Source organism: Melanotaenia boesemani, chromosome 17, assembly GCF_017639745.1.
Source record: "Melanotaenia boesemani isolate fMelBoe1 chromosome 17, fMelBoe1.pri, whole genome shotgun sequence".
Classification (NCBI taxonomy): domain Eukaryota; kingdom Metazoa; phylum Chordata; class Actinopteri; order Atheriniformes; family Melanotaeniidae; genus Melanotaenia; species Melanotaenia boesemani.
This window is the reverse complement of record NC_055698.1, coordinates 28642182-28668538: the sequence shown is the minus strand read 5'-3', so window position 1 is coordinate 28668538 and position 26357 is coordinate 28642182. Positions and strand designations below refer to the sequence as shown.

At 37.5% G+C, this 26357-nt stretch overlaps 3 protein-coding genes across 4 annotated transcripts; 1 reads left to right on the top strand and 2 right to left on the bottom strand.

Moving 5' to 3' along the window:
* Positions 1-91: 91 nt before the first annotated feature.
* On the bottom strand, positions 92-6447 carry LOC121656617 (coiled-coil domain-containing protein 106-like). Its single transcript, XM_042011709.1, has 7 exons — positions 6206-6447; positions 4274-4450; positions 2683-2874; positions 2457-2609; positions 2135-2341; positions 1444-1604; positions 92-589 (listed from the first exon to the last, which is right to left on the bottom strand). Exons 1-7 carry the CDS (start codon positions 6243-6245, stop codon positions 434-436), a joined length of 1086 nt encoding a protein of 361 aa, XP_041867643.1. The 5' UTR covers positions 6246-6447; the 3' UTR covers positions 92-433.
* A 1087-nt stretch (positions 6448-7534) lies between these two features.
* On the top strand, positions 7535-15704 carry tmem238a (transmembrane protein 238a). Of its 2 annotated transcripts, none has more exons than XM_042011746.1 (3): positions 7535-7649; positions 9900-10057; positions 15293-15704. In XM_042011746.1, the coding sequence occupies exons 2-3, from the start codon at positions 9907-9909 to the stop codon at positions 15454-15456; spliced, it is 315 nt and encodes a 104-aa protein (XP_041867680.1). In that variant the 5' UTR covers positions 7535-7649; positions 9900-9906; the 3' UTR covers positions 15457-15704. The 2 variants fall into 2 exon arrangements, with proteins under 2 accessions (XP_041867680.1, XP_041867681.1); XM_042011747.1 differs by having other exon boundaries at positions 7537-7649; positions 9906-10057.
* Positions 15705-16999: 1295 nt separating this feature from the next.
* LOC121656638 (potassium voltage-gated channel subfamily H member 8-like) lies at positions 17000-21997 on the bottom strand. Its single transcript, XM_042011741.1, has 5 exons — positions 21654-21997; positions 19781-19985; positions 19512-19669; positions 17869-18084; positions 17000-17234 (listed from the first exon to the last, which is right to left on the bottom strand). Exons 1-4 carry the CDS (start codon positions 21690-21692, stop codon positions 17905-17907), a joined length of 582 nt encoding a protein of 193 aa, XP_041867675.1. The 5' UTR covers positions 21693-21997; the 3' UTR covers positions 17000-17234; positions 17869-17904.
* Between the last annotated feature and the right edge of the window lie 4360 nt (positions 21998-26357).

The following is a 26357-nucleotide window of genomic DNA, read 5'->3' as shown; positions in this document are numbered from 1 at the left end:
AGAAATGTTTTTCATTGTGCAAATGACTAAAATCTTTAGTCATAAGAAAAATAAAGAAACATCTTAATAGAAAACAAAACATCATCTGGAATTATAACAAGTTATAATATATATATATATATAATTCAGTCCTGCACACAATCAAAGAAAATCAGCTCCAGACGAGCAAAAACAAACAAAAACAACTTGCTGCACATGCAAAAATGAAAACTTCTCAATTTCATGAAACAAGCTGCTTTTTATAAAAATAAATAATAATAATAATAATAATAAAAAAAAAAACTATCCAAACCAAAACATGCGATCCGGCATGTTGTCCTACCATTCAAACATTTTGTTTTTCTTCTTTAACATAGAAGGAAAAGAACTGAAACAAAGAAAAAAACAGTCTACATAAACTCAAAGCCCCCCAAACACGGGCTCTTCTACTTCATCAGTTTCTGAACCTGTAGGAGATCGGGAGCAGCTTGTGAGTCTTCTTCATGCTCTGCACCTTGGCATGCGTCTCGTCATCCATGGTCTTGTAGCACCGCCGGGCGTAATCCAAAAGCTTCTCCTTTGAGGCCTCGAACTCTCCGACTTCCGTCACCTGCAGGAAGATCAGAGCAAACTTTCATCATGCACCGCGCCATGATCATGTGGTTAGTTATCGGTTAATTAATAAAAAACTAGGAAGAGTAATTCATTATTCTGCTGCCTTTCTTTGTATATTTCACACCTCAGTTTGAGAGTAGTGGTATACTACTACTTAAAATGCATATTTATAAAACCTTCTAAACAAAGACTATCAACTTTAAATTCCAAACTTCTCACTCGAGTCTTAAACACTTTCCTTACTTTCGGTTATTAAACAAGTGAATGGAAACTATTTTAACATCTATAGAAAATCCTCTCAGTCAGCTCTAATAACTACATTTCAGAAGATGAGGTTTAAATTGTGACAGGCCTGTTTTTATTCAGCAGTTTGGAAGTTTAATCCCATTTTGCTGCACACTAAACACCATCAACTTAGATAGAAATCATCTGGTTTCAAGTGCTTCTGCACTACATGTTAGTTAACATGTTAACTTAATAAAGTTCCGATCAGTAAGCAGACATGTCTCATTAGTTTCCATCTTTAATTCTGTTGCACACAATTAGAAAACTAGACAAATATTGTGCTGAACATGACATGCCTACAGTGTAATCATATTCTCAAAATTTCAGCTGCAGCACAAAAAAGGGGCGTAAGGGACAGAGCTGACACTGTTAGGAGAAAGTAAATACTCCCAAAATTTACTTATTTGGTGTAAAAAGAAAGTTAAACTACTCCTGCTGATGAACTCTAACTTTATCAACATTTTTAAATAACAAACCAGATCACAAATTGAAGTACTCACATAATAAACAGGATCATTTAAAAGATTATGGATCGGATCTTTACTTTTTTATGATTAAGTTCACCTTCTCTGGGGCCACCAGCAGCAGCTCTGCGATCGGCGAGGTGGAGGCCATGGTGTTTCGGTCCACTCCGTGGATCTGGAAGGCTCGGGACATACTTCTCACCTTCTGATAGGTGGACAGGATCTTCTTATAACGAATCAGAACCCCATCTGGGTCTTTAACTGGATGCAGGATGAAGATGAGAAGAGAAGGTGAGGTGTAACATAAGTGACATTAATTTAGTGGTTTTGTTACATTAATCAGGCTCAAACTGCCATTAATAGTAAATTACCTGTTTCTGAGTAAGAATTAATTATTGTAATTTTTTTTTATTATTACGTTAGAAAATGATGAGCTCCCATCATGCTGTGTTACATGACCCAAAAGAAAACCTAAAGATATGTGGTTCGGCCTCAAAGGGAAGGCCTATTATGCCGGCCACCCACAGATCAAAGCAAGACCTGTTTTTTTTTTATCTTTCATACAGACATCGTTCTTTATTCACATCTGAGGAAAACATGTGATTGTTAAAAAGACCATTTTCCCCTTTTGTTACTACGGTGCAACAATCCACTGACATGCTTGCAAATTATAGTTTCATTTTTTCTGTCCTACAAGTGCTGGAACTTTCCAGGTAAACATTGTAAATAAGAATTTGTTCTTAATGTTTTGCCTGGTAAAATAAAGGTTCAATAAAAAAATATGACCTCACCTCTTTGTCTCTCCCTCCCATGTGTGATCCTGAAGATCCTTCTCATCTTCATCCTCGGCTCTCCGCCGCCTCGCCCTCTGCCCTTCTTCTTCGACCCCTTTTCCACTGCTGAGTCCTCATCGTCGTCCTCGTTCTCATCTTCCTCCTCCTCCATGTACTCATCCTCAGTGTAGTATTTGTCCTCTTCAAGGTGAAACTCTTGTTTCACTGCCCCCCGCCCACCAAAAGAGAAAGATGAAAACAAGGTTTCTTTCCTTAGACTTTGGTGATTGAGATGAGACAAAAGGACAACTTTATCTTCAACTGTCAGCATCTTCCTCACCAGGGATGGCGATGTTACGGCGACTCCGAGGTCCTGTACCCTGAATGCGTTTCAGGGTCATTCCAGACCTGGTGGTCATGGGGGAGGGAGGGGATGGAGAGCTGGCCGGCTGGGCCTTGACAGCCCGCTGGTTATCTCCACACCACTCTGTCACTAAAAACAATGACACCTAGAATTAAAGAAAATAAAAAAGCGTGATGTCTCGTCTTTTTTTCCCGGCCCTCACTGTCTGGATTCCTCATGCTGATGATGAAGCGGTCCAGCTGACAGCGCAGGAAGTTTCGCTCCTCCTCTAGCTCCTCAATGCGCTTCTGCAGCCAGGCATTCTTCTCCAGAGAGACGTACAGGTGAGCCCGCAGGTTAGAAACCAGGATGAAAGGGCTGTACGAGGCATGAGGAGACTCCTGCACCACTGGCTCTGCAGGTGAGGGAAAATTAGATAAATGCACATTAAATCAAGGACAAGAGTTTAGAAACATGGCTAAGAATATTCACAGTGAGAAAAGAAGTAACAACAAAAAGGATCAAAAGGAGATCAAGTTTTGTTTTGACATATTTCTAATCTTAAAGAATTCTAATTTTAAAGAAGGTATATTTAGGATATCAAAAGCATCATTAAAGTGCAGTGGAAAAGCGATCACCTCCTTTCTTATTTCAGAACATAAAATAAACCTTAATATTGGGTGAAAAACATCAGATGAACAACAATAACATGAAATCTTGCACTTGCAAACGCTGCAAGTTTATCATTATTGCTTCCACAGGAATTAATAGAAGTAGCAGGTCACCCACTGGTCATCATAAGCATGAGCGCCTCTATAAAAACAGACGTTTTGGTAGTTTACTGATATGCTGCACTTAAATGTTTAATAAGACAATGCCCAGGAGGAAAGACATAATAAAAAATCAATCTGCCCATCATCTGGGAAGGGCTAAAAGGACCTTTCCAAACTATTTGGAGTCCATCGTTCTACAGAGAGAACGACTATTCACATGAAGAAAACATTTAAGACCACTACCAGGAGTGGAGTGGACCTCCCAGCAAGGCCAACCCAAATGTTAAAGTTCATAACAGGACAATCAGAAAACGATTAAAACAGTGTGGCTTGTTTGGACGGGTTGCAGGGAAACATTTCTCTCTGAAAAGAACAGGGCAGCACAGCTTAGGTTTAAAAAGCTGCAATAAATCACAAGACTTCTGGAACAAAGTCCTTTGGACATTGCATTCACAGTATAAAAAAGACATCAAATTTACTATTAAACTTTTAAGTGGCCTCCTCGGCTACACCCTGTGGTAACTCGCCTCTCAGTTTTAATTGCACTTAAGACACCAAACCCAAGAAACACAACACACAAATATCTGGAGGGCGTGTCATGCAGTGCATGGAGGGCGGGGACACTTAGGAGGCCTCTCAGCACAATGTAGTCACTGCCCCTCATTTTTAATTGCAAAAAACACACACTTCATAAACAGTCAGGAACGGGGAGGGTAATGGGGACCTCTCACACCCCTGTTCCCCCTGGGTGCGGCTGATGGGCTGCTGGCTCTGGGGGGTACCTGGTGTGCCGCATGTGGGTGGGGTGGGGGGGTGGCTGGGGGTGGTGGTGTGGACCGGGCTTGGGGCTCGCTCGCTTTTTCTGTCCCTTCTGGTCAGGTCCAGCAAGATTACATAGATTCCACGATTCAAAGTAAATGAATCAGATTATGGCAAAGCAAATTTGTTAAGCACAGTACAGCAACCAGACTATCATTCTGCTTGCTGGACAGGACAGTTAAAAAAAATAAAATACTATGCTAAGATGTAGAAGCAACACACCTTCCATCATCTGCTGGCCGTGGTGCATGTGATAGGCAGGGGGGCGCTCCACACTCTCCTCCAGGGGGAAAGAGACCTCATAGGTATCCAGATACAAACCTCCTCCTCCACCACCACCATCTCCTCCAGCTGCTGCTGAGGATGATGACGATGATGAAGACTGGGGCATGTAGTGCTCTAACAGATGAAAAAGAAAACAGGGAATTAGATGACAATTCTGCATTTAGTTTATTCTAACCTGATTCTTTCTTTCTCAGTTTTCATATTTAGCATTTTTATTAGCATTTTGTTTTCCCATACGGATCAATATTATCAAAAGGAGACATTTTAATAGTAATAAATCCCCCACAAAAACACCACACATGCATTCATGATGAATAAAAGGCTAAATTAATAAGACATTCTTATTTTAACACATTGGTTTCTAAACCATTTCCATAACTGTCATGCACAGCTCCCAGAATGATTAAATGTCTCCACCTGTCCTCAGGAAGGCAAACCAGTCTCTCCAAAAGAGCACAGAGCACACATTTGTAAAGATGGAGCAGACACAATGTAATGACTCCCCTATCTCAGAGAAGTTTGGTCTGCTTCTGTTTGCATGAATTCCTTTAGAAATATTCCAAACAAGCAGAGTTTGGCTCTAAAAAGGACCAACAAACATCTTAACACAAGTGTTCCAACATCCCCATACACAGTAAAGTGACATTCTCTAACACATATATGGAGCATAAATCTGGAGCATGAGCAGGAATAATGAAGTTTTACTGAAGGTATACACACATTAACATTAGATTATCCAAAGTCAGGTGTTAATTTGCCTGTATTTGCATTTCTAACCCAAAATGCATCACTGCCTCTTTGTAAGTGTTTTCCAACCATTTGTTTTATGCAATATTGATTCAGTGTGTGACTAATATCCTGTGATATTTTTTAAGCAAGACCTCACTTTAAAAGCAGCCACTGGGTTTTTTTTTTTATTTTCATAAAGATGGTATCATCATTATCTGTTTGCATTTTTATGTCTTCTACATGACATTTTTTGCTTACTTCAATGACAAAAAAAAAAAAAACTTAAATTTTTTTCCTGCATTTTTTTTACTTCAGTTGTCCTAATTAGGTAATTAAGTCAGTTACAGGTGTGGGTCACTGCAGATGAAACAAATGTCACTGCAGGTAATTTAGAAAAACTTCCATTAAGCCCTCCCCTCGCGACTTATTTCACACAATTAAATTCTTGTGTGCCATTTTCTGACCTCGACTAAAAATTGGATGACTGTATTTTTTTCTACATGGTTTGAAATATTAGATCATCTCAGTGTTTGATTAGCATTTGATGATGAGCATTAATTAGCTCCAAGTAGCCTTTTCTCAGGGAGAGAAGCAATGGTGCTCAAAGAAGAAACAAGGACTTAGAAGAGAATCAAAGGGATTGTAAGATCCCAAATGGATCTTCATCAGAGAACGATCTCCTGTATTCACCACATTCATACTGTGCACGGATGTGTCTGCTAAAGTGATATGTGTGCTTTCTCGTCAGATATGGAGTCTCAGAATTGCAGCTTAATTACTGAAGCTTAATTACTGCTTATCAGTTGCTTCTGAATGAAAGTGTGTAAGTTTAATATGGCATTTGCAAAACTAAACTGCACAGAAAGCAGACATTACACACAAAACACAAAGAAAGTGTGTTAAATTAATGGAGCATAAAGCTTTTAGCATGTCGTTAATGGAGCAGTTACACAGCAAAGTCCATTATCTCATTTTCTCATGATTTGCTCTTTAAAAATTTATTTATTAAAACTAGAATAACACAAATTTCCGTCATTTCATGAGTTTTTTTTAACCAACAAAACTTAGCCAATTATGACAAACACAGAGGTGATTTCAATACACAGAAAAGCAGCCACGCGGTGAGGGAGTTGCTCTTACCTGGCGGACTTGTGTCGTGTCTGTTGGTTGGAGGATTCATGGCTGAAGACTCTGGCAGGTAATGATGGGTAATAACCTGAATGTCCGCAGTTATCTGTTTTTACTACCGTCCTTCTGTGCGCGGTTTATACTTCAGTAATACAGGCTGAAATTAGCTGCTGCTCCACAGAGACAACACACGGACTGCAGCAGCAATTACCTGATTATAAGTGGCCTCAACAGGTGTACCACACTCAAGTTTGTTCGCGTCACACATGCGCAGAACAGAGCCTTTCCAATCGCTGTCGTTTTCGTTACAAGCTGACGTGCAAGCTTTCTAAAAAAAAAAAAAAAAAAAAAAAAAAAAATATCTGTTGCTAAGTCTTTGTTCTCTATCAGTCCCAAACTACTGAATGTTACGATAAAATACGTTTTGCACTTAAAATTTAATTTAATTCATTTTAACAATCATTTTGTTTTTCTTCTTTGTTGTTTTGAGGGATGACAAAACTATGAAAATTCCTTAGTGCAGTTGCATTCACTGTACCTCGGAAATAAAAAATTAGTGCTGAACCGTTTCTCTTTTTTAACCATTGCAGTTTATATAATAATAATAATAATAATAATAATAATAATAATAATGCTAACGATACAAATGGGAAGAAATAAATTAACCAAAAGGAAGTTGCCCCAAAACCTACTTTGTATAGTAATTTATTACAACACGAATAGCCCAGGAATGACACGTTTACTTGTTAAACTCAGTGTATAAACAATCTTTATTAAGTTCACAAAATAGCAAACACAAATATGAAATAATAAAAGTGGATATATCAAAAACTACAATAGTAAAACAGCGCAAACAGACAACACGGAATACAGCGTGTAACAAACGGGCAAAAAAAAAAGAAAAAAGAGGAAATAAATAAATAAACAAATCTAGGGGTAGCAAATACAAAGATACAAGAAAAGACTACAAATTATGAATAACAAATCAAGAGACACTTCAGTTAAATGTAATACAGACAGCAACAGTTTTTCTAGTCTTAGTGTTGCCAGTTGTTTTTAAAGTTTTAGACAAAAACATTCTGTGAAACATTAAGAAAATAGGTTTATGCTGTGAGAATTTACACTTATGCAGAAAGAATTTGGCCATAATAATCAATAAATTAATAACATAAGCTTGCTGTACAGAATTTTTATCATACTTAAAGAGTCCAAAAAGACAAAAGACAAAGAAAAAGCGAAAGTGCAGGTTGGAAAATCATCTTTCGGAGATGAAAAGCTAAATTCTCAATTAACCTCGAAAGCCGCAAAATTTCGACCGGAAGTGACACCTGAAGGGCGGGCCGCAGGTGGGTGGGAAGGTGAGGAAGGTGAATGCGGAAGAAGAGGAAGAACTCGAGAAAAAACAGGAAAATATAAAGTGAGAAGTTTTATATCGCCGAAAGTTCAACAATAACAAGTGAGTTAATGTGTTACGTTTAATTAAGCTTTTTTTTTTTAGTTATTTTAAAACGATTTTAAGATAAAAATGTTCGTTCAGTGAACACAGCTGATCTGCTTTATCTGTAGAAAACTTTCCAGCAGTTTAGTTTATGAGCAGATAAACAAAAAAATCAAATAAAAACTAAACTGTAATGTATGAAATCTTACTGATATTATAGTAACATGTGCAAAGATTATACACACGTGTGAATACAGAACAGTCTCATTGTTATATTTGAATTAATGTACATAAAATCCTTGGTGTTATTTATACATAATGAATTTATATAATTAGTTTATTTTCAAAGCAAAGAGTTCATGTAGCACCCACACGGAAAGAAAAGGAGAAACATTAAAATAACAGAGACTTTCTTTATTTCTTTCTGAAATGCATCATTTTCTGTAGTAACTGCCATCTTAAATCAGTTCTTAATGTTCTTGTTGTATTGGTTTTGCTCCTGGAAAATCATTTAAGTTAAATTCTTAATTTATTATAAATTTAAAAATCTTCACAAGGAACACTGTAATTCAGGCATCTTTACGTTTTTGAGTCAAAGTCTGTGTGAGAACATAAAATAAAATAAATAACCAGGGGGGTAGCTTGTAAAAACATTATAAACACACTTAATGTGTATATCATCTTTAAATGGATTAACAAATGCAGATGTTTTACAAACTGAACCACTTTTAGGTCCTGTCCTGTTCTCCTCTGTGGTCCTCCCCACTTCCTTTTGTTTAGGTAAAGGCCTCCTTTTCTTTTAGGGATCAGTGAGCCGGGACATTAGGGATCACTTGGATGATTAAATTAGAATATTTTTCTTCTTTTACACGTCTTCTCCTCACATCTGAGTAATAGTGGGTTTTATTGCACCCCATTTATGTCACAGCATCATTAACTTTACAAATGTACATTTTCTGGGAAAACAACTTTTAAAATATGATGCTTAACAATAATAGGCATACAAAGATGACTGAAAGCATGAGTTAATTAATAAATATTGGCAACATACTGATGATATGCGCACCATTTTTCATTTTGAGATGTTTATCGGGTTGAATGAATTTTGTGACAGAGCTCATTTTCCTTGTTTTGCAACCCAAATAATCAATTTTAATAAGAAAATATAATTGCATTTTTTTTTTATTAATCTACTAATTGAGGTAAATTCATTAGAAGAACATCTGGCCACCAGCCCAGCTAAAGACAGACAGACAGACAGACAGACAGACAACTTTATTTATCCCCGAAGGGAAATTGCTTTGTTACAGTAGTCCAGTGTCATACGTGGCATAAACTATGAATAAAAAATAGAAGTAAAATATACAATATAAGTAAAGTGGAATAGAAGTAGAAATAAAATAAAGATAGAAATCCAGAGTGTAATAAAATTAGAAATAAATAAAATATGAATACAGAGTGGATTGGCAGATAAAGTGCAGTGGCAGTAATAATGAAACTAGCTATCAGATATTAATATGTCAATATGACTATGTAAATAAAGGATGTGCAAAGATGATACAGAATGTTGGATGTGCAAAGGATACAAATATTGTATAATTATATGATATATAATATCAAGCGACAGTTATAGGTTGCAGTAAGTTCAGTGGTTGGCTTAGTCCAGTTGTGTGATCATGGCTTTGGCAGAGGTGGATGAGTTATGGAGTCTTATTGCAGCAGGAAGGAACGATCTCCTGTACCGTTCCTTAGAGCAGCGGGGTTGGATCAGTCTGCTGCTAAAACTGCTCTTTAACTTGTCCAGTGTGCTATGGAGGGGGTGGGAGGGGTTGTCCCTGATTGCCAGCAGTTTTGCCAGCATTCTCTCCTCCACCACCTCCTCCAGGGTGACAAGTTTAGAGCTGACAGCAGACTCTGCCTTTCTGATCAGTTTCTTCAGTCTGTTGGCGTCCTTTGCCTTGATGCCCGCACCCCAGGACTAAATAATCTAAAGTACAACAGTGAAATTGTGCCTATACTCCTCTTAGTAATGTATACCAGTGTGACAGTGGCTGTTTTTCTGCTTTGTGCTTATAATATTTGTGTTTGTTGATTTGAAAGTGAGTGTTTGTACAGTTTGGGATTAAAAGTTTATTAGAAGATTTGAGAAGTTCCTCCCCCTCTGCAGACTGGATGTGTGTCAACAGCTGTCACCACAGTGGTTTGTTTAGATTTTGTGTACCTGCAGTCTTGGCATTGGGTTTTCTAACCGTCTCTCCTCCCTCCCAGTTGCAGCATGGGGCTGTGTGACGGCCTGTCCCACTGTAAACTGGCGCTGGCCTTTGCCGTGATGATGGATCTGCTGGGTGGATCCGCTCTGTTGGTGGGAGTCTTTGCCAAATTGGAAATAAATGGACAAGATTATGGGGACCTGCTGGTCTACAGCGGTAGGTTTGTCTCAACTTGTAATTAAAATGATGTGTTGTACATTGTGTTTCAGGGTTGGGTTGTCTGCTTTTCCTCCTGTAGGCTCAAACAGTCACACAGTTTAATTTGCAAACCTATTATCAGCCTTTTCCAACTTCCAGACCTCTGTCCTCAAATAGGTTATTTGTTCAGAGATGCTGCGGTTTATCATTTCTGATGCATTTTGTTTTCAGCTGAATTAACAAAGATTTAATTGTAATTATACAAAAACACAGAAGAAACATTATGAGCCTTGTGTCAATGTGCTGAAAATCTAAAGTACTGTTTTATATGAACTTTTATTCACAGTTAGGGTTGATAATATTGCACATCAATCCTAGAAGACATGAAACTCAGCTTTGTTTGAGCAGTGATATAATATGAGAGAACATCAGAAAATAAAACAGATACAAAGAAAAAATGGACAATAATTATAAATTCATCTCATTAGGGAAGATGTTGCTGCAGCTCAGAGCTGTCCTCACAAAGCTAAATACCTATAAAAGTATAAAAGGTTGATTTAAAAAGTCGATGGTGGTGCTTCATCACAGCTGTAATAACTGTGGCAAAAGTTATAGTTTGGATCATAATGTGGAGGGATTTGTTGAATGATTCAGAAAAAAAGACAGAGGTATTTTCTTTATGGTGGAGAAAGATGGACGTCTCTAAGGCTGTGTTTCACACTTCTCCTTTATTATCATTTCTATTCATTATAAAAGAACAAAAAAACACTGAAATAATAGAGCTCTCTTAATTTATGTTTATTTTATGTGAGTTGATTGCTGGTGCTGGAAACAATCTTCTCTGAAATCACAGTTTGACAATTAATATAAAACAATAAACATGATACTGAAAATGCAAAAATCACACATTAAGTTAAGTGTCAACTGTTACTGACTTAGAAGGCAGCTTGAAGAAAATTTGGCCTTAGAATTTGAAAAGGACAAAATTAAGCGTTATGTTCTCTCTAACTCTTCTTGTAGTTATGATTTAATGTGATTATGAGCTAATTATTGATGTACACCTGAGTCATTTTCACTTATAACCCCAATTCCCCCCAAAAATTAGGACACTGTGTAAAACGTAAATGAAAACAGAACGTAATGATTTACAAATCTCATCAACCCATATTTTAGAACTCAGATCTTCAAGGTTTTTCAGGCCAGGGACCCCAAACGGGTGGAAAGATGGATTAGGAACCATCAAAAAGCTAATTTGCATGTGTACTGTGACCGTAAGTTTGTTTAGCTCAGTGAAAATGTTAAGCTATGTGAGTTTGGTAAGCCAGACATGGTCACTGTGCACTTTTAGTGGATTAAAAACCTCCAGACAGATGTGCATAATTCCAGCTCACATAACAAAACTGTTCCATGTGAAAGCCATCAAAGTGGTTCGGTGCAGTGGTGCAGTGTCTTCTTCACCTTCACAGAGATGAGGAGGCACACATTTGCAGGGCTTAAAGTATTCCGGCACCGTGCCGGATCTCCAGCTTTTCACTATGATTCAGGGAAAAAAAGTAAATAAATAAATATGGAGATAGTGGTTGAGACCAGCATAATGCTGGGCTCACACCAAACGATTTTCACTGTCGCAGACTAAAAACAAAACAAAAAAAAAAAACAAGACGAACAAGAAGCGGTGATGAAACGTTGTCGGTGGACCGTCCAGAAAGAGGAGCGGGTGGTTATTAGAAGCAAATGTCTGCTGTGGATTATTTTTGTGTTACAGTATAATGATCTAACAAATAAGAGAATAAAAACTCATTCTTCCCTCCAGATTCTGATGAGTCGGTGTAACACCTGGTGGAGATGCAAAGCCACACTTAATAATGATGATGTGTAATTCCCTCCTGGAGGGAGACTCTCCCCTTGCTTGCTTTACTGTGTGCAGATCAGTCCTGTTCCATATCAACTGTCCAATATGTCACAAAAAATGCTAAAAGAATCTAGCTGCAGTCTTGTAATTTGTGACCCTATATTCACAGTCTTTGTTAAATCTCAGTCTGAGACTAGGCTGAGACTTAAGACTCCAAACATTGGTCTTTAGATGTGAGCTGGTAGTTTTTCAGTCTTTTGCAAATCTTTTAAAAGTCTTCTGGTATAAGCCCAGCCTAAGATTTCCTAAAGACTTCCGTTTTTAGTCTGCGACCGTGAAAATCGTTTGGTGTGAGCCCAGCATAAGTAGACCCCAGCAGCAGTTCGAGGTCCAACAAACAAGTCGTTTGCTGGGAGCAACAGCCACAGCTGACGTTGCGGCCCCGGTGACTGATCCATGTTAAAAAGGAGAGGAGTCAAAGCCCAACCAAAAAAGAAAGAAGAAATAGAACAAGACAAAAAAGAAAATATGTCAGTGAGCTGTGGTGGTTGCACTGGAGGCTTCAGTTTAGCAGTTGTCAGTTTCTGAAGTAAACTGTATTTATTTTCTATCCATTTCTTATGCAGTTTAATCAGGTCTTGGAGCACTTTAACTTTTTTGTTGCTGTTGTTGTTAATTGAACTGACTTGTAGTTTAGTGTATTAAATATGTTTATTTTGTGTTTTCTATAACCTAATTTGATATTGTTTTGAACAAAAATGATGGAAATGTTGCAATTTAAAATGACAATGTTATCTAAAGTTCATTGTTGCTCTGTAACTGTTTTTTTTTTTCATAAATGGCCCTTTACTAAATTAAATGATTGCTAAATGAATAATTTAAATTAATTAGCCTGACTGAGTTTCACATGTCCTTATAACATTATTACCTTTACTTTCTAATATTCACATTTAAACTGTAGGTCATCTTATGCCAAGCACAATGCCAGAAGTTGTTTGCCTATAGTGTGTATGCATCAGATCCACTGCACCTCCGCTCACCGGAAAAGTTCAGGCTCAGGATTTTTTTTACTCTAAGCCCTGTCATTTGCAAAGCTCTCCTCTTGACTGAGGTATAACATCTGATAATTCAGCTCTCATGTCTTTGGGAAGAAGTGAGTTCTTGTGGAGCATGTAGTGCAACCACATCGCTTGCAGACTCACACCCTTTACATGTGCGATTAGTCCACTTTTTAAACTAGGAACTTGGAGCAATGCATTTGGCACACTTTGGTAATTCAATGCCATCTGTCTCCTTGAAGTTAAATCCAAACTTAAGATAATTATCTGTATAGTTTCAGGTTTTCGCTCATTTGCACCCGTATCAGTTGAAAAATAAGCAGCAGGTGGTGCTATGCTACTGGTGGTTTCTATGGTGGAAGATATCTTGTGCTTCTGGAGTTTTTTGATTGAGTTACAGAACTATCCATTTTGCTTATAATGTTTATGCAGGTGGGATTAGAATTTACTGGCCTCAGAAGTTGACTGTTGTGGATCAGAGATGCAGGGTTTTAGCAGGAATATCTGGATCTGACTGCACATGATTCCTGGGTGTAGTAAATTATGTTTTTTTTTTTTGTTTGTTTGCTTTTCATGTGTCTTGCTTATTTATTTTACAATGGTATTTTCTTTCCAAATAATAATATCGCTGTGTGCCTCCTTGTGTTTTTGGATCTTAGTCAGCTGGTAAGTGAATAGACTCTCGGCTAATCATGGGGAAACTGACAGAGTCAGCATGTAACGTGCAGATTCATTATTGCAATTGGGGTTGGGTCCTCATCTTAGTGTGCAGGAGGCTTGAAGAGACATGCCTAGACTGGTCTTGTGCTGTGTGTGAACTGGTTCCCAGCTTGAGTTAGTCCCGGTGTATCACTGAATGTGTGCAATCCTGACTGAAAGAAAACATCTTCTGGCTTTCTTTTATCCATTCAGTATACTATGTTAATGTGTATTTAAATTTGTGGGAAAAATGTTAAACAGGTCTAATCAACTAATAATTTCAGGACCCCTCAGCAGCACCTCTGCAGACCCCCTGTTGAAGATGTCTGCAGTAGAACATAGACAACATATTAATTATTAAAACTTTCATGGAAAATATTAGCTCATTCTGAATTTGATGGCAACAACATATTAAAAAAAAAGTAGTTCCAGGTGATGTTTAATTTTGTGTAGCATCTCCTCTTCTTCTAACATGTCTGGAAACGTCTGGGAAGTGAGGAGACCAGTTGCTGGAGTTTTAGGAGAGGAATGTTGTCCCATTCTGGTCTGATGCAGGATTCTAGCTGCTCTACAGTCCTGGACCTTGGTTGCTTGATATTTACTTTCATGATGCTCCAGATGTTGTGTATTGGTGAAAGGTCTGGACTGCAGGCAGACCAGTTCAGCAGCCGGACTCTTCTCCTGTGAAGCCATGCTGTTGTGATGGATACAGGATGTGGTTCAGCATCGTCTTGCTGAAATCTGCAAGGTCTTCCCTGAAAGAGACGTTGTCTGGATGGGAACAGATCTTGCTCTAAAACCTCCATGTACTTTTCAGCATTGATGGAGCTTCACAGATGTGGAAGCTGCCCACACCATAGTTACTAATACAACCCCATACCATCAGAGATGCAGCTTTTCACCCGTTCCCTTGAAAACAAGCTGGATGCTCCCTCTCCTCTTTAATCTGCATGACGCGGCCTCCATGCTTTCCAGAAACTAGTTCAGATTTTCATCCATCTGACCACAGAACAGTTTCCCACTTTGCTTCAGACCATTTTAAATGAGCTTTGGCTCAAAAACGGAGCTGTTTCTGGATCATGTTCACATATGGCTTCTTTACATGGTAGAGCTTTAACCAGCATTTGTGGACAAATGGTAAAATGTTTTAGTTTCAACATCTGATATCTTGTTTATGTTCTATTGGAAACAAAACATTGGTTTATTAGCAAATGATTACAGTCTGTTTGTGTTTCCATTTTTACACAGCCCAACTTATTTGGAACTTGGATTGTATTTTGCAGTTTATTCCTTTAACTGCACATTAATTGCTATTGAATATAAGGCAGCATTGAGGAAATACAATAGCGGATAAAATAGAAACACCAGCAGGAGAAAACATCAACAGTAAGGAAAAAGCAAGATGATCAGACACAGTTCAAAACATTTTAAAGCAGGTAGAAAACACATTTTTTTATATATGAAATTTTTATCTGAACTGTACTTTTACTGTATTTTCTCCTGAGGATTTCTGTTTATTTTTATTTTTAAGATATAACATTACATTGACATTTCTATTTTCTAATGTTAAAACATAATCATGGTGGCACATTATTTTTCTGTTTATGTGAATTTTAAGACCTGATAATGAAGCTGTTTGTGCAGGAGTCCTGCTCGTGGTTGCGTCTCTTGCCGGATGGGTGCTGTGGTACAGCGGCAACATCGAAGGCCTCACGCAGAAAAAGGAGCTTGGACACATCAGCACCGCCGTCGACCAACTCGCACGCAACCTCAGCCGGAAAATCCGAACATACACCAGCCACCGCTGAGGAGGAGGAAGAGTCTGCTTCATTGTATGAGTCTGGAGAAGATCCAGTTTGTCAGTATTTATATCAACGACAGAAACATTTCTGCTGTAGGTTAGATCTTTACCTGTCATCCTGTTACAAAGTTAAACTGGTAATGTTCATTAACAAGCAGTGTTTTTATTTTATTATTATTGGAATGAAATATAATAAATAAGTGGTATGCTTTGAATTTCTTTTACTCTTTTCAAATAAAATTGTGTCAAACTGTAGCTGTGCTGTTCATGTACTTTTGATCTTCTCTACTGTAAATGGTCAGCATATTTTTTCCATCATATATTATCTATTACCAAGATTAGCTGCTATTACTGTAGTGTTTGTAGTTCTCTCTCTATCTCTAGATATATGTGTGTGTGTGTATGTATTAAATGAGAAAAGTGGAGAATAGATGTTAAAAATCACACGTTGATAAATGTTGTGCATTATTACATTCTAACACTAGAGGGAGCTGTAGTCTGACAGCAGCAGTGCAGTAGATGATACAAAGTCAGTATTTCAACACCAGCTAAATCTGTCATTACACATTTGTTTTGATTTAGTAACGTTTATGGGCTGCACAGTGTTTCTATTCCTGGTATGAAGCTCCATTGGGTCTCTCTGTGTGCAGCGTGCGTGGCTTCTCTCCAGGTACGCCAGCTTGTTGGGCTGACTGATGCTTCTAAATTCACCCCAGCAGTGGTTTGTCTCTCTGTGTGGAGCTGTGGTGGACCGGCAACCTGTCCAGGGTGTAGCTTGTCTCTCACCTAGGAGCAGCTGGGATAGTCTGCATTAAATTTAAAGGAAAAGTGCATCCAAACTTTCAACTGGTACTGCACAATGGCTGTCTCGGTCACGTGATGTAGATCAGTAAAACTATTGCTGTAGTCAGCTTTTTTAAGAGGAAATAAAACATCTACAAGTTTGAAATGTAACTAGTTTGTTAGTTTGTATTTGCTTGACTTCAGCACTCATATATACTCAAACTTTAATAAACAAAAACACATTTTCTTTGTTACGCAGTGTAACATTTAGCATCTAATTTCAGACATGAGATTCAAGTAAAGAACCATCACTTAAACATGAGACACAGTAGCAAATTATTTTTTTAATCATTTTTAATAACTGTTCAAGAAATGTTTTTTAATGTGCAAATGACTAAATGTTTTTGTCATTAGAAAAATAAAGAAACATTTTAATAGAAAACAAAACATCTGGAATTATAACCTCAGAGCAAAAATCCTTCAAATGTAGTCAGTTTCTTTTAAAATGAAAATTTACAGCCAAGAACAAGTTAATGAATAATATTCTCACATTTAAGTTAACATAGAACATCTCAGTCCTGCACAGAATCATAAAAAAGCAGCTCCAGACGAGCAAAAACAAAAACAACTTACTTTCACTAACAGCTGCACATGCGAAAATGAAAACTTCTCAACTTCATGAAACAAGCAGCTTTTTGGAAAAAAACTATCTCAACCAAAACATGTGATGCGGCATGTTGTCCTATCACTCAAACATTTTGTTTTTCTTTAACATAGAAGGAGAAGAACAGAAACAGAAAAGAAAAAAGAAAGAAAAAAGCCCCCCAAACACGGGCTTTTCTACTTCTTCAGTTTCTGAACCTGTAGATCGGGAGCAGCTTGTGAGTCTTCTTCATGCTCTGCACCTTCTCTCGTCGTGCATCTCGTCATCCATGGTCTTGTAGCTCAGCCGAGCGTAATCCAAAAGCTTCTCCTCCGACTTCTGTCACCTGCAGGAAGATCAGAGCAAACTTTCATCGTGCACCGCACCATGGTCATGTGGTTAGTTATGGGTTAATTAATAAAAATAGGAAGAGTAATTCATTAATCTGCTGCCTTTCTTTGTATATTTCACACCTCAGTTTGAGAGTAGTGGTATACTACTACTTAAAATACAATATTGTCCAGTTAGTATTCACTCTTGTTTTGGGTTGCTTGGTGGATTGGATGATTGCTTTCTCCCACAGTAATAAAGAAAACGCTGCACATGTTTACACTTCATTCATTTTACAGTCAGGGAAGTCGGCTGCATGGTACAGATCCATAAACAACCACAACAACTTGGCACCTCCTCCTGCTATACACCAGGAAAGATGCACAGCATGTAAATCTTATTTAGGTTTTGCATTAATCACAGATGCAAAATTTAATATAACAATAATGTAACATGCCACGTTCTGATGTAAATCACCAGATTCATACTGACTAAGGCAGCTGGAATAGTAACCCACCAATAGTTTCCTGCTGATTGGAGCACGATTATCAACAGCTCTCCTGCTGTGCTGAAAGGAATAAGTCTAGTCTCATGATAACTTTTGTTTAGAAAACATTTGTTTTAACATCAAAGAAATGTGTAAACATTTGTGGATTTAGGAAAACAACTGGTATAATCTTCTCAGCACACACCAACATCTCAGTTGAAGGAATGCATCTTGACAATAATATAGCAAATGCAAGCCATGCACCAGACGTCAACAGCATACATGAGCAGGATGGAGAACGTTGAGCTACACTGCGATTGGTGGTTTATCTTCTGCAGGAGCAAGACCAAACGAAGCAGACGCACATATTTTAACAGGTAGACCACAGACATCTGAGGAAATAGAACAGCAAACAAAGGAGAATTTTAATTTAATTCTTTTACCAATCACAGTTAGAACCTACCCACCCTTTCAGAGGCTGTTCTAGGATTTGGTAAAGCACATTTTTAAGTGATGATTATTAATTTTATTAAAAATGTGTTTAAATAGACCATCTCTACTACTTTATTTGTGTATGTGAAACATTTTACTCTTGCTTTTTTCTTAGAGTTAAGAGTTAGAGTTAATTAAGAGTTAACTTTAAATAGTTAAGAAGAATCTGGTGGAACTTACAACATGTAAGGCTGATTATTAAATTGCTGTATAATCATGTCAAGATTTAAACAGTAAAAATGCTAAGATGCCATTAAGCCTGGGGATTTACAAAGCTCTCCAAATTATTGGAACCAAACATTAAAAGCTAAATCTCCTACTGATAATTTGTTCGGAAGTGGCTGCCTAAGACACTGCTGTATATCCAAGAAACTGTCAGCTGATGCAGAAAGAAGTCATCAAGAATCCTGAACTTTTAATCTAAAGAAAACCTTTGAAAAAAAGTGTATGTGTTCACAGAAATTGCTCACATTTAAGGGAAATGTAAATATGCTAAAACCCTTTGGTGTCCAAGAGCTGGAGTTGAATAAAAGTTTGCAAACAAATATAAAAGTAAGAGGCTTTTGGAAAAATGTCTTCTGAATCAAAAGTAACACTGCACATGTTTGGTGCAAAACAAAACATATTCTCAAGCTAAGAAATTCATACCATCTGGAAAGTATGGTGATTGCTCAGCTGTTCAACTTGCTGTAATTGATTCAACTGTGAACTTTGCATTATTTCAAACATTGCTTAATATCAAAAGTAAGTAATCAGTAGCACCATTTTTTCTCATTTTTATGCTGAAGACCGATTTCAGTGGAGAAGCTGGAATGTAGTCTGATCTTTGATGATTGGTGTGGAGAACACAGAATGCAGAGGCATTTGTTTGTCCAATGAAATGTACAAATATGATTCTTTGCTCAATAATGGGTTAAGATGTTTGAATTTCTTGTAACTCCATGGGTCTGTACAGGTTCAAGGTCCTACGTCTGTAAGTTCTCCTACCAGTCTTAGGTTATTTTTTTTATCTTTTTTGCAGACTATTCTTCACTCCAGCCTGCCTGGTCTCTAACACATTATTGACTGTAATGCTTAAGCAGCCAGGGCAGCCATTGCATACAGTAATAGACGGCTGCTAATGGACAACACACTAATCATGAGATTTTAATTTACACCACCATTGAAAAGTTTTCTTAAAAGTTTGCACTTCTTATTTTAGGTGTGTTTTTTTTTTTGGTCTTACATCCATGTTTCTGCCAAAGTCTATAAAAATTTTTCTTGAAAGTCATTTGCATGAATTATAAAAAGCACAGGCTGCTTTAAAAAGAAACACTTGGCTACTTACCTTGCTGGCATTGACAACAATGGGCAGGTCAACAGCCAATACTGTCAGCAGGTTGATGGTGAAGCATGTGTTCAGGTAATGGATGTGTATCTGTCGACCATGAAAGGTTACCTGGCCTGACTTGCAGATGAAAGTGATGCAAAAATTGAAAATGATGTCTAGCAGTAAAAAAAAAAGGAGAGGCGATGATTTAGTTATTGTAAAAGATGGTCATCATACAGACTTGGTAATTAATATCTACGTCAAAACTGTTTCTAAACAGGACAAACCTATGATGAATAGTATCTCTACAACAACGTTGATTGCAGATATGCTGCAGGTCAGGTCATTGTGCACTGACATAGCAACGTATAAGGTAGCAGCCAGAATGAACATGTCCCGGCCTATTCTGATTGTACTGCAGTGAGGGAGGATAAATTTGGTCTTCTGTGCGGCCTTGTTCTCTGGTCGAGCAGGTGGGTCCTCAAACACATTCTAAACAAGACAGCAGAAAACACAAGTCATGCTATGTATTCTTTAACTTGAAAAGCCTTGATAATAGTAATAACAATCCTGATTTCTTTATAGAGTGAGGGAGGAGAGGGCCTTTTTACCTGCAATAACAATTAGGTGGGTGGTACCTGTTAACAAACCCTCCACATGAATGTTTTCTGACCAAAAGGTTTCCCAGCACATACTTTAAATGTAATTTAGAGACACACCAACAATGCAATTTTTGCATTCACTTTCAATTTATCTTAAGTTCTAACATAGTGATTTCCTTTCTGCTACTATAATTTAGAGCAGACAATCTTTGTAATGTTGTATTTTCTTCAAAACTCTACATGACCTTCTTGCTCTCTGTCACTTGAAATCTTAAATAACTAACCTTAAATAACCTTTTATCTTTTGTTTCCCTCATCTCCCAGTATTAGAGTGTACAAGATAACAGGAAGCCTAAACTTGAAAAAGTGTCCAAAATTACAAATAAAAACAAATTTGTTCTACTGTACAATGTATTCGACCTCTCTGAACACAGCCACCCTTAATTCCACGTTACAACATAACAAGGTGCTGTCAACCATGTGCACCAAATCTGTGTCAACTTTTATAACTAAAGATCTATGAACTTGGGAAGAACATCCAGGTTTCACCAGTTGTAGAAGACCTTAAAGCTAGACTGACTCCCACATTATTTAATAATAAAATACTAGCTAGATGTGCATGGCAATTCACCGCATTCATCGTATCGTTATTAGATTAATAATAATTAAATGGAAAATTGAGGCAGCAAACAGTCACACCTCCACTACAGAAAAAAGAATATTACTGCATATATCATTTGTAAAACTTGTGGCATCTGGCATACCCTTTCTTAACTGGTCAAGGCCAAAAAATTGTTCTAGTACATTATAAACTGTACGATTTCAGCGTGGCTGCGCTAAATTAAATGTTACTGTCACAATGTGACTTTATTAACTGTTTTTTGGTGAAGTCTCATATTTTAACAGTTCAAGGAATAAATGAATAATTAATTCATCTATTTATTTATTTAGGTCAGATATATATGGCGTCTTATGAGTAGGTTGCCATGGCGAAAATAAATGTAAAATTCTGTGTGACTTAAACGTAAATTTTTAAAGCTAAATTCGTCTTTAACTAGCCACCTGAAATTTAGGAAAAAAATTGTAAATGAGGGAGAATGATCAAGTTATATCTGGCAACAGCATATAGTGATACATGCGCTTTACAGTAAACCCAATGACACTGAAATAACGGTGCTGACAACAGGGCTGAAAGAAAACGGTTTTTAATGGTACAGTGGGCCGTAGACATACCATTTTTTTACAGGTTGTTAGCTTTGGTGTGTATATATATATATATATTTACACCAAATAGTCCACTGAATAACGTAGGATTTTAACGGTGAATAACAACATTAACGTAATAATAACTGATTTAATATTTATTTCTTTCGCAAGTGACCTTGGTATAAGCGGGAAAATGCCCTCCGCGTCGTCTATTAATTTAGGATAATGGACACCTCGTCGGGCATTATCCCTTACATATAACTTACTATAACTATGTAACTTACTTTGTAACAAGTCACACATTTACTGTTAAACCACGAGCAAGACATCTGCCCACTTTGATCCCAGTTACCTGATTCTCCATCTCTCTCCTTTTCGTCCGTTCAGTCATGTCTGTTCAGCAGTTCTTCTTCTACAACTTAAACTCCTCCCACCAGTAGGTGTCGCACTCACACTCGTTCGCTCTCGCGCCAACCTTAGATTCTACTAGTTGCCAGGTACTCAAAAAATACGTATGGAGGAGGGAAAGCTAACCGTATTTACTAAGTAGCAGCTTGAAATGAAAACAATTGCAAGAAGAAAAAACTCACCACAAACGAACATGGACAAACCTGCTGCAACACGCCTGTGCAAGTTTACAATACCGGCTTGTAATGATGCATTAATGAGCATTAAAAACGTTACAGTAAGGGTGACCATTAATTAGCATTTACAAAACGTATTACTTACCTGTCGAGGAGGAAAGTGGCAACCTCCGCGTGACTTCTAAGCCCCGTTTCTTCCTTCAGTCGGCACCAACGTTTAAATGCTTGACCAATGTTCACCCTCATCCTGCTTCGTTTTTGGTCCGCTTTAATTTGAGGAATGTAACGGGTAGATGCCATTTCTAGACAGTGCTATTGATCTGGCAACCACTGTTGCCAACTCCTCAGTAGGAAAAGTAGCTATTTGCTGTCCTAAAAGTCTAGAAGTCGCTAATTAGCATAATCAGCCCAGTAATGGATGCTGACATAAAGAGGGATGTAGTGGGAAAGGCAAAAATTGATTAAAAAAAAAGACAACCTAAAAATGATTAGAACAGCAAAAAGAAAGAAATGAATCTGTCAATATTTTCATTATCTTTAAGATTAGTTTTTTTAAAGTGTATTTTAATTTTAAATTAAGAGTTTTTCACATTTCAAAAGTAGGCCACAATGTTAGATTTTTTCAGTTTCTCACAGGTTGTGGATGTAACTGAGGCGTTGGGTGGCCTGGGTCACAGCAGTGAGACGGAAGGACATCACTGTCAACACCATATCTCCCTTAATGCGTGTTTGCTCTCGGCATTTTCATGAAGGCAAGTAGGAGAGTTTTTTGTTGTTGTTGTTGTTTTTATTGTGTAATGTTAGTGAATATGCTTTATTTGGCATTCTAATGTTGCTATATTCACATTGGCTATCTTCACTTATAAACTACAAAGAGGGAGGAAATTTGATATGGGTTAATACCAAGAGCGCTCTGTGAGATCTGATGGGATGGTTAACTGGTTAAGATGGAAGCATCCATTGTTAACTAGTTTTTTAATAGCAGCAAATTTGTGATTGCAGGTTGACCAGCTTATGAAATGATGGCTGACCCAGATGGTTCACCATCCCTGCTTCTAGGACACACGTTAGTTACACCCACAAACGCTGCATGCTCTGCAAGATGAAGAAGACGGGATCAGCTGAGGAAAGAGACACAGCAAGCAGCAGAGATGGAGGTCCACCAGGATGCAGACACTGGTGATTAGCTGATCACAGAGGATAAGACACATGATGAAGATGATGACGATGATGTATGTGTACAGTTAGACAGTTGGAAGTTTTTTTATATTATTTGTACAAGCAAAAAGAATTACATGTGGAGTTCCCCAAGGTTCCATCCTGGGGCCTCTTCTGTTTAACATCTACATGCTCCCACTGGCACAGATCATAAAGAAAAATAAAATTAGTTACCATAGCTACGCAGATGACACACAGATATATATTACAATGTCACCAGGAGATCGAGGCCCCTTACAGGCTCTTGGGAAATGCATTGAAGAGATTAATGACTGGATGTGTCTGAACTTTCTCCAGTTAAACAAGAACAAAACTGAGGTGATGGCTTTTGGAGCCAAAGAGAAATTATTAAGTGTCACCACAGAGCTTCAGTCTATACAACTAAAAACCACCAACCAGGCCAGAAATCTGGGTGTATTGATGGACTCAGACTTTAACTTTGAGAAACACATTAAGGTAATTACAAAATCAGCCCACTATCACCTTAAGAATATATCAAGGGTAAAAGATCTGATGTCTCAGCAGGACCTGGAAAAACTAGTCCAGCTTTCATCTACATCATTTCACAGGTCAAACTAAAAAAATCAATTCGACACCTGCAGCTTATTCAGAACTCTGCTGCTCGAGTCCTCACTAAAACCAAGAAAGTGGACCACATGAGTCCAGCTCTGAGGTCTTTACACTGGCTGCCTGTTCGTCAGAGAATAGACTTTGAAGTTCTGCTGCTGGTCTATAAAGCTCTGAATGGTTTAGGACCAAAATACACCAGTGACCTCTTGACCCCGTATGAACCTACCAGAACCCTCAGGTCATCTGGTTCCAGTTTCTTATCAGTTCCCAGAGTCAGAACCAGACATGGAGAAGCTGCATTCAGCTTCTATGCTCCACATGTCTGGAACAAACTCCCAGAAAGCTTCAGATCAGCTGAAACACTCAGTTTATTTAAATCAAGGTTGAAGATCCACCTGTTCTCTGCTGCATTTCAGTAGTTTTTATTTAGAAGTCCAGATCTGCATTTCGTTCTTTTACGCTGAAATCTTAACTTTTTTCTTTATCTGAGTTTTTTCTTTCTGTTTTTATGTAATCAAAATTTTTTTTAATCTTTGTTTTTCTAATACACTTGTAATTTTTTTTCTTCCCCTGCACCTTACTGTAATGTTTTTATGTTTTATGTAAAGCACTTTGAATTGTCTTGTACATGAAATGTGCTATACAAATAAATCTGCCTTGCCATAGCAAAATAGTGATTAGAATTCTATTACTATTTATTGCACCTACCTTTCTTCATTAAGTCATTAAAATACAATATATGTAAAAATATATATAATTATTTCACTATTTAATTAATTATTTCATGGTCCTGTGCTGCAGTGCATCATGAATTTCTTTTATCTGTAAACCCTTTCCCATCAAAGCCTCCTGATCCTGATGCCTGATTGGTTACCCTTTCTACAAGTCCAGGTAAATGAACACATTCTAACAACACTGTGTGGTGTTATTCCTCTACATTGGTTTAGATACTCTGTTAAACAAACCCATAGAACAAACTTTTAATATGAATTGTTACGGCTATGAGAAAAATGTGACTTTGTTTACGTTCTTTTTTAACACTCAACAACTTTTTTAACAACTTTCTTTCTGTACTTTTACATAAATGTATAAATTCTTAAGCATGCTGAAGAATTTTTTGATCCAGAAAAGAGAATTTTGGAATGAGAATAAAAAACATTTATATTGTGTCTCTGTGCAGAATAAATCTAAAATGAGATGCAAACTTACTGAAATAAGATTCCCGGCCACACACACCTGCCATGACACAACCTCTTGTCCTAAGTGACGTTTTTGGCTTTTGCTCTACAACCTCTGTGTCACAGACCTAGAAAGAAATCTGGCACTCTGATTTTCAGTTTATTACTTTCTCTCATTTTTCGTTAATTCTTGCCAATCTTTGGTTTGTTCATTTGTGTGTGTGCCTGTGTAACTGTCCCAGAGGGGTGAATATTATTTGTATTTAAGTTTAAGAAATGTAAAGCATGTGCTGTATACATGCTAGTTAAGCCAACTGAGGGACCCATGCTTCAGAAAAGAGAGAACGGATTAGAATCAGACTGCACGAGATGTGTCTGATGCTAAGAAAATGCTCTGAAAAATGGACTAACCCCTCCTGAATGTTTGGTCAGAAGACACACACGGTAATTGTTTATTTTATTGTATTTTCCTTTCATATATGTCATTGTTTTATTGATAAAATATATATATTTTCTTTAGTTTTTCATGGTGATTTATGGTTGGTTGTGGAAGTGATATAAGAAGATTTGCTGATTGCTGTGACAAAATAAATGCTAACCAAATCATCAGTAGGAGCGTAGCTTTCTCTGGTCCAAACGAAAACCTTCAGGGGTGGTTACAACCTGAATGTACATGCTCCTGTGGAAAAAATATAGTGTTTGGTCATTTACGTGGATCGGATAGGTGGAACTGTTTATTGCTGCACAGAATGGCAAATGTGTGTGTGTGTGTGCGTGTGTGTGCGTGAATATGTATGTGTGGGCATGACAGGCGGTGAGCATTTGTCTACTTGCATGCTGACTACAGAGTCAGACTGACATTGAATGTTTTGCTTAAGGAGAATAAAGCTCAGGTTTGGTTTAAGGTCAGGATTTGGAGTAAGTACTGAGTAGTCGAAATGATGAAAACATGAGTGAGTGTGTGTGTGACGAGTGTGACGACTGCTTGGTGTGTGCAGCTGTGTTAAATACTTTAGTGAGTGTTTTTATTATGTTGTATCCAATTTGTTTTGTTTTTAACACGCATAAATGTTTTAATCATGTAAAGCACTTTGTGTTGCCTGTGGCACGAAAGGTGCTTTATAAATAAAGTTTGATTTGATTTGATTGGATGCTGTGGTCATTCTCCACTGCTTCCCTAAGAGCTGTAAGATTTAAAATAACTTGAGAAATAACATAACAGGGACAAAAGAACAGCACGAAGAGCCGACCACAGCACACACCTACTTTTAAGTGGAACATGAAATCTAGTCCCAGAAGATTTATGGGACAGTTGGATGAAAACACTTGAGTCTACATGTATTTTCCCAGTGTTAGGGTCAGTTATTTTGAGTGGATGCGTCAGTTTCATCTTTTGCAGGTCTCCAATTGCACAGCGAACTAAATCAGAGTTATGTGAGAACTTCATGTCTTTAAGTGTTGTTTATTACTGTACATGTTGGCTGGCCTGAAAACCAACAATGTTAT

Bases quoted from the DNA above. Each gene is read 5' to 3' on its own strand.
- LOC121656617 (XM_042011709.1), bottom strand. From the start codon at position 6,245: ATGAATCCTCCAACCAACAGACACGACACAAGTCCGCCAG. The intron at 4,451-6,205 runs GTAAGAGCAACT...TTCATCTGTTAG, and splicing joins ACACGACACAAGTCCGCCAG to AGCACTACATGCCCCAGTCT. The intron at 2,610-2,682 runs GTGAGGGCCGGG...CATTGTTTTTAG, and splicing joins CAGCATGAGGAATCCAGACA to TGACAGAGTGGTGTGGAGAT.
- tmem238a (XM_042011746.1), top strand. From the start codon at position 9,907: ATGGGGCTGTGTGACGGCCTGTCCCACTGTAAACTGGCGCTGGCCTTT. The intron at 10,058-15,292 runs GTAGGTTTGTCT...CTGTTTGTGCAG, and splicing joins GGACCTGCTGGTCTACAGCG to GAGTCCTGCTCGTGGTTGCG.
- LOC121656638 (XM_042011741.1), bottom strand. From the start codon at position 21,692: ATGACTGAACGGACGAAAAGGAGAGAGATGGAGAATCAG. The intron at 19,670-19,780 runs GTTTGTCCTGTT...TTTTACTGCTAG, and splicing joins AGAGATACTATTCATCATAG to ACATCATTTTCAATTTTTGC. The intron at 18,085-19,511 runs GTAAGTAGCCAA...CTATTTCCTCAG, and splicing joins TTGTTGTCAATGCCAGCAAG to ATGTCTGTGGTCTACCTGTT.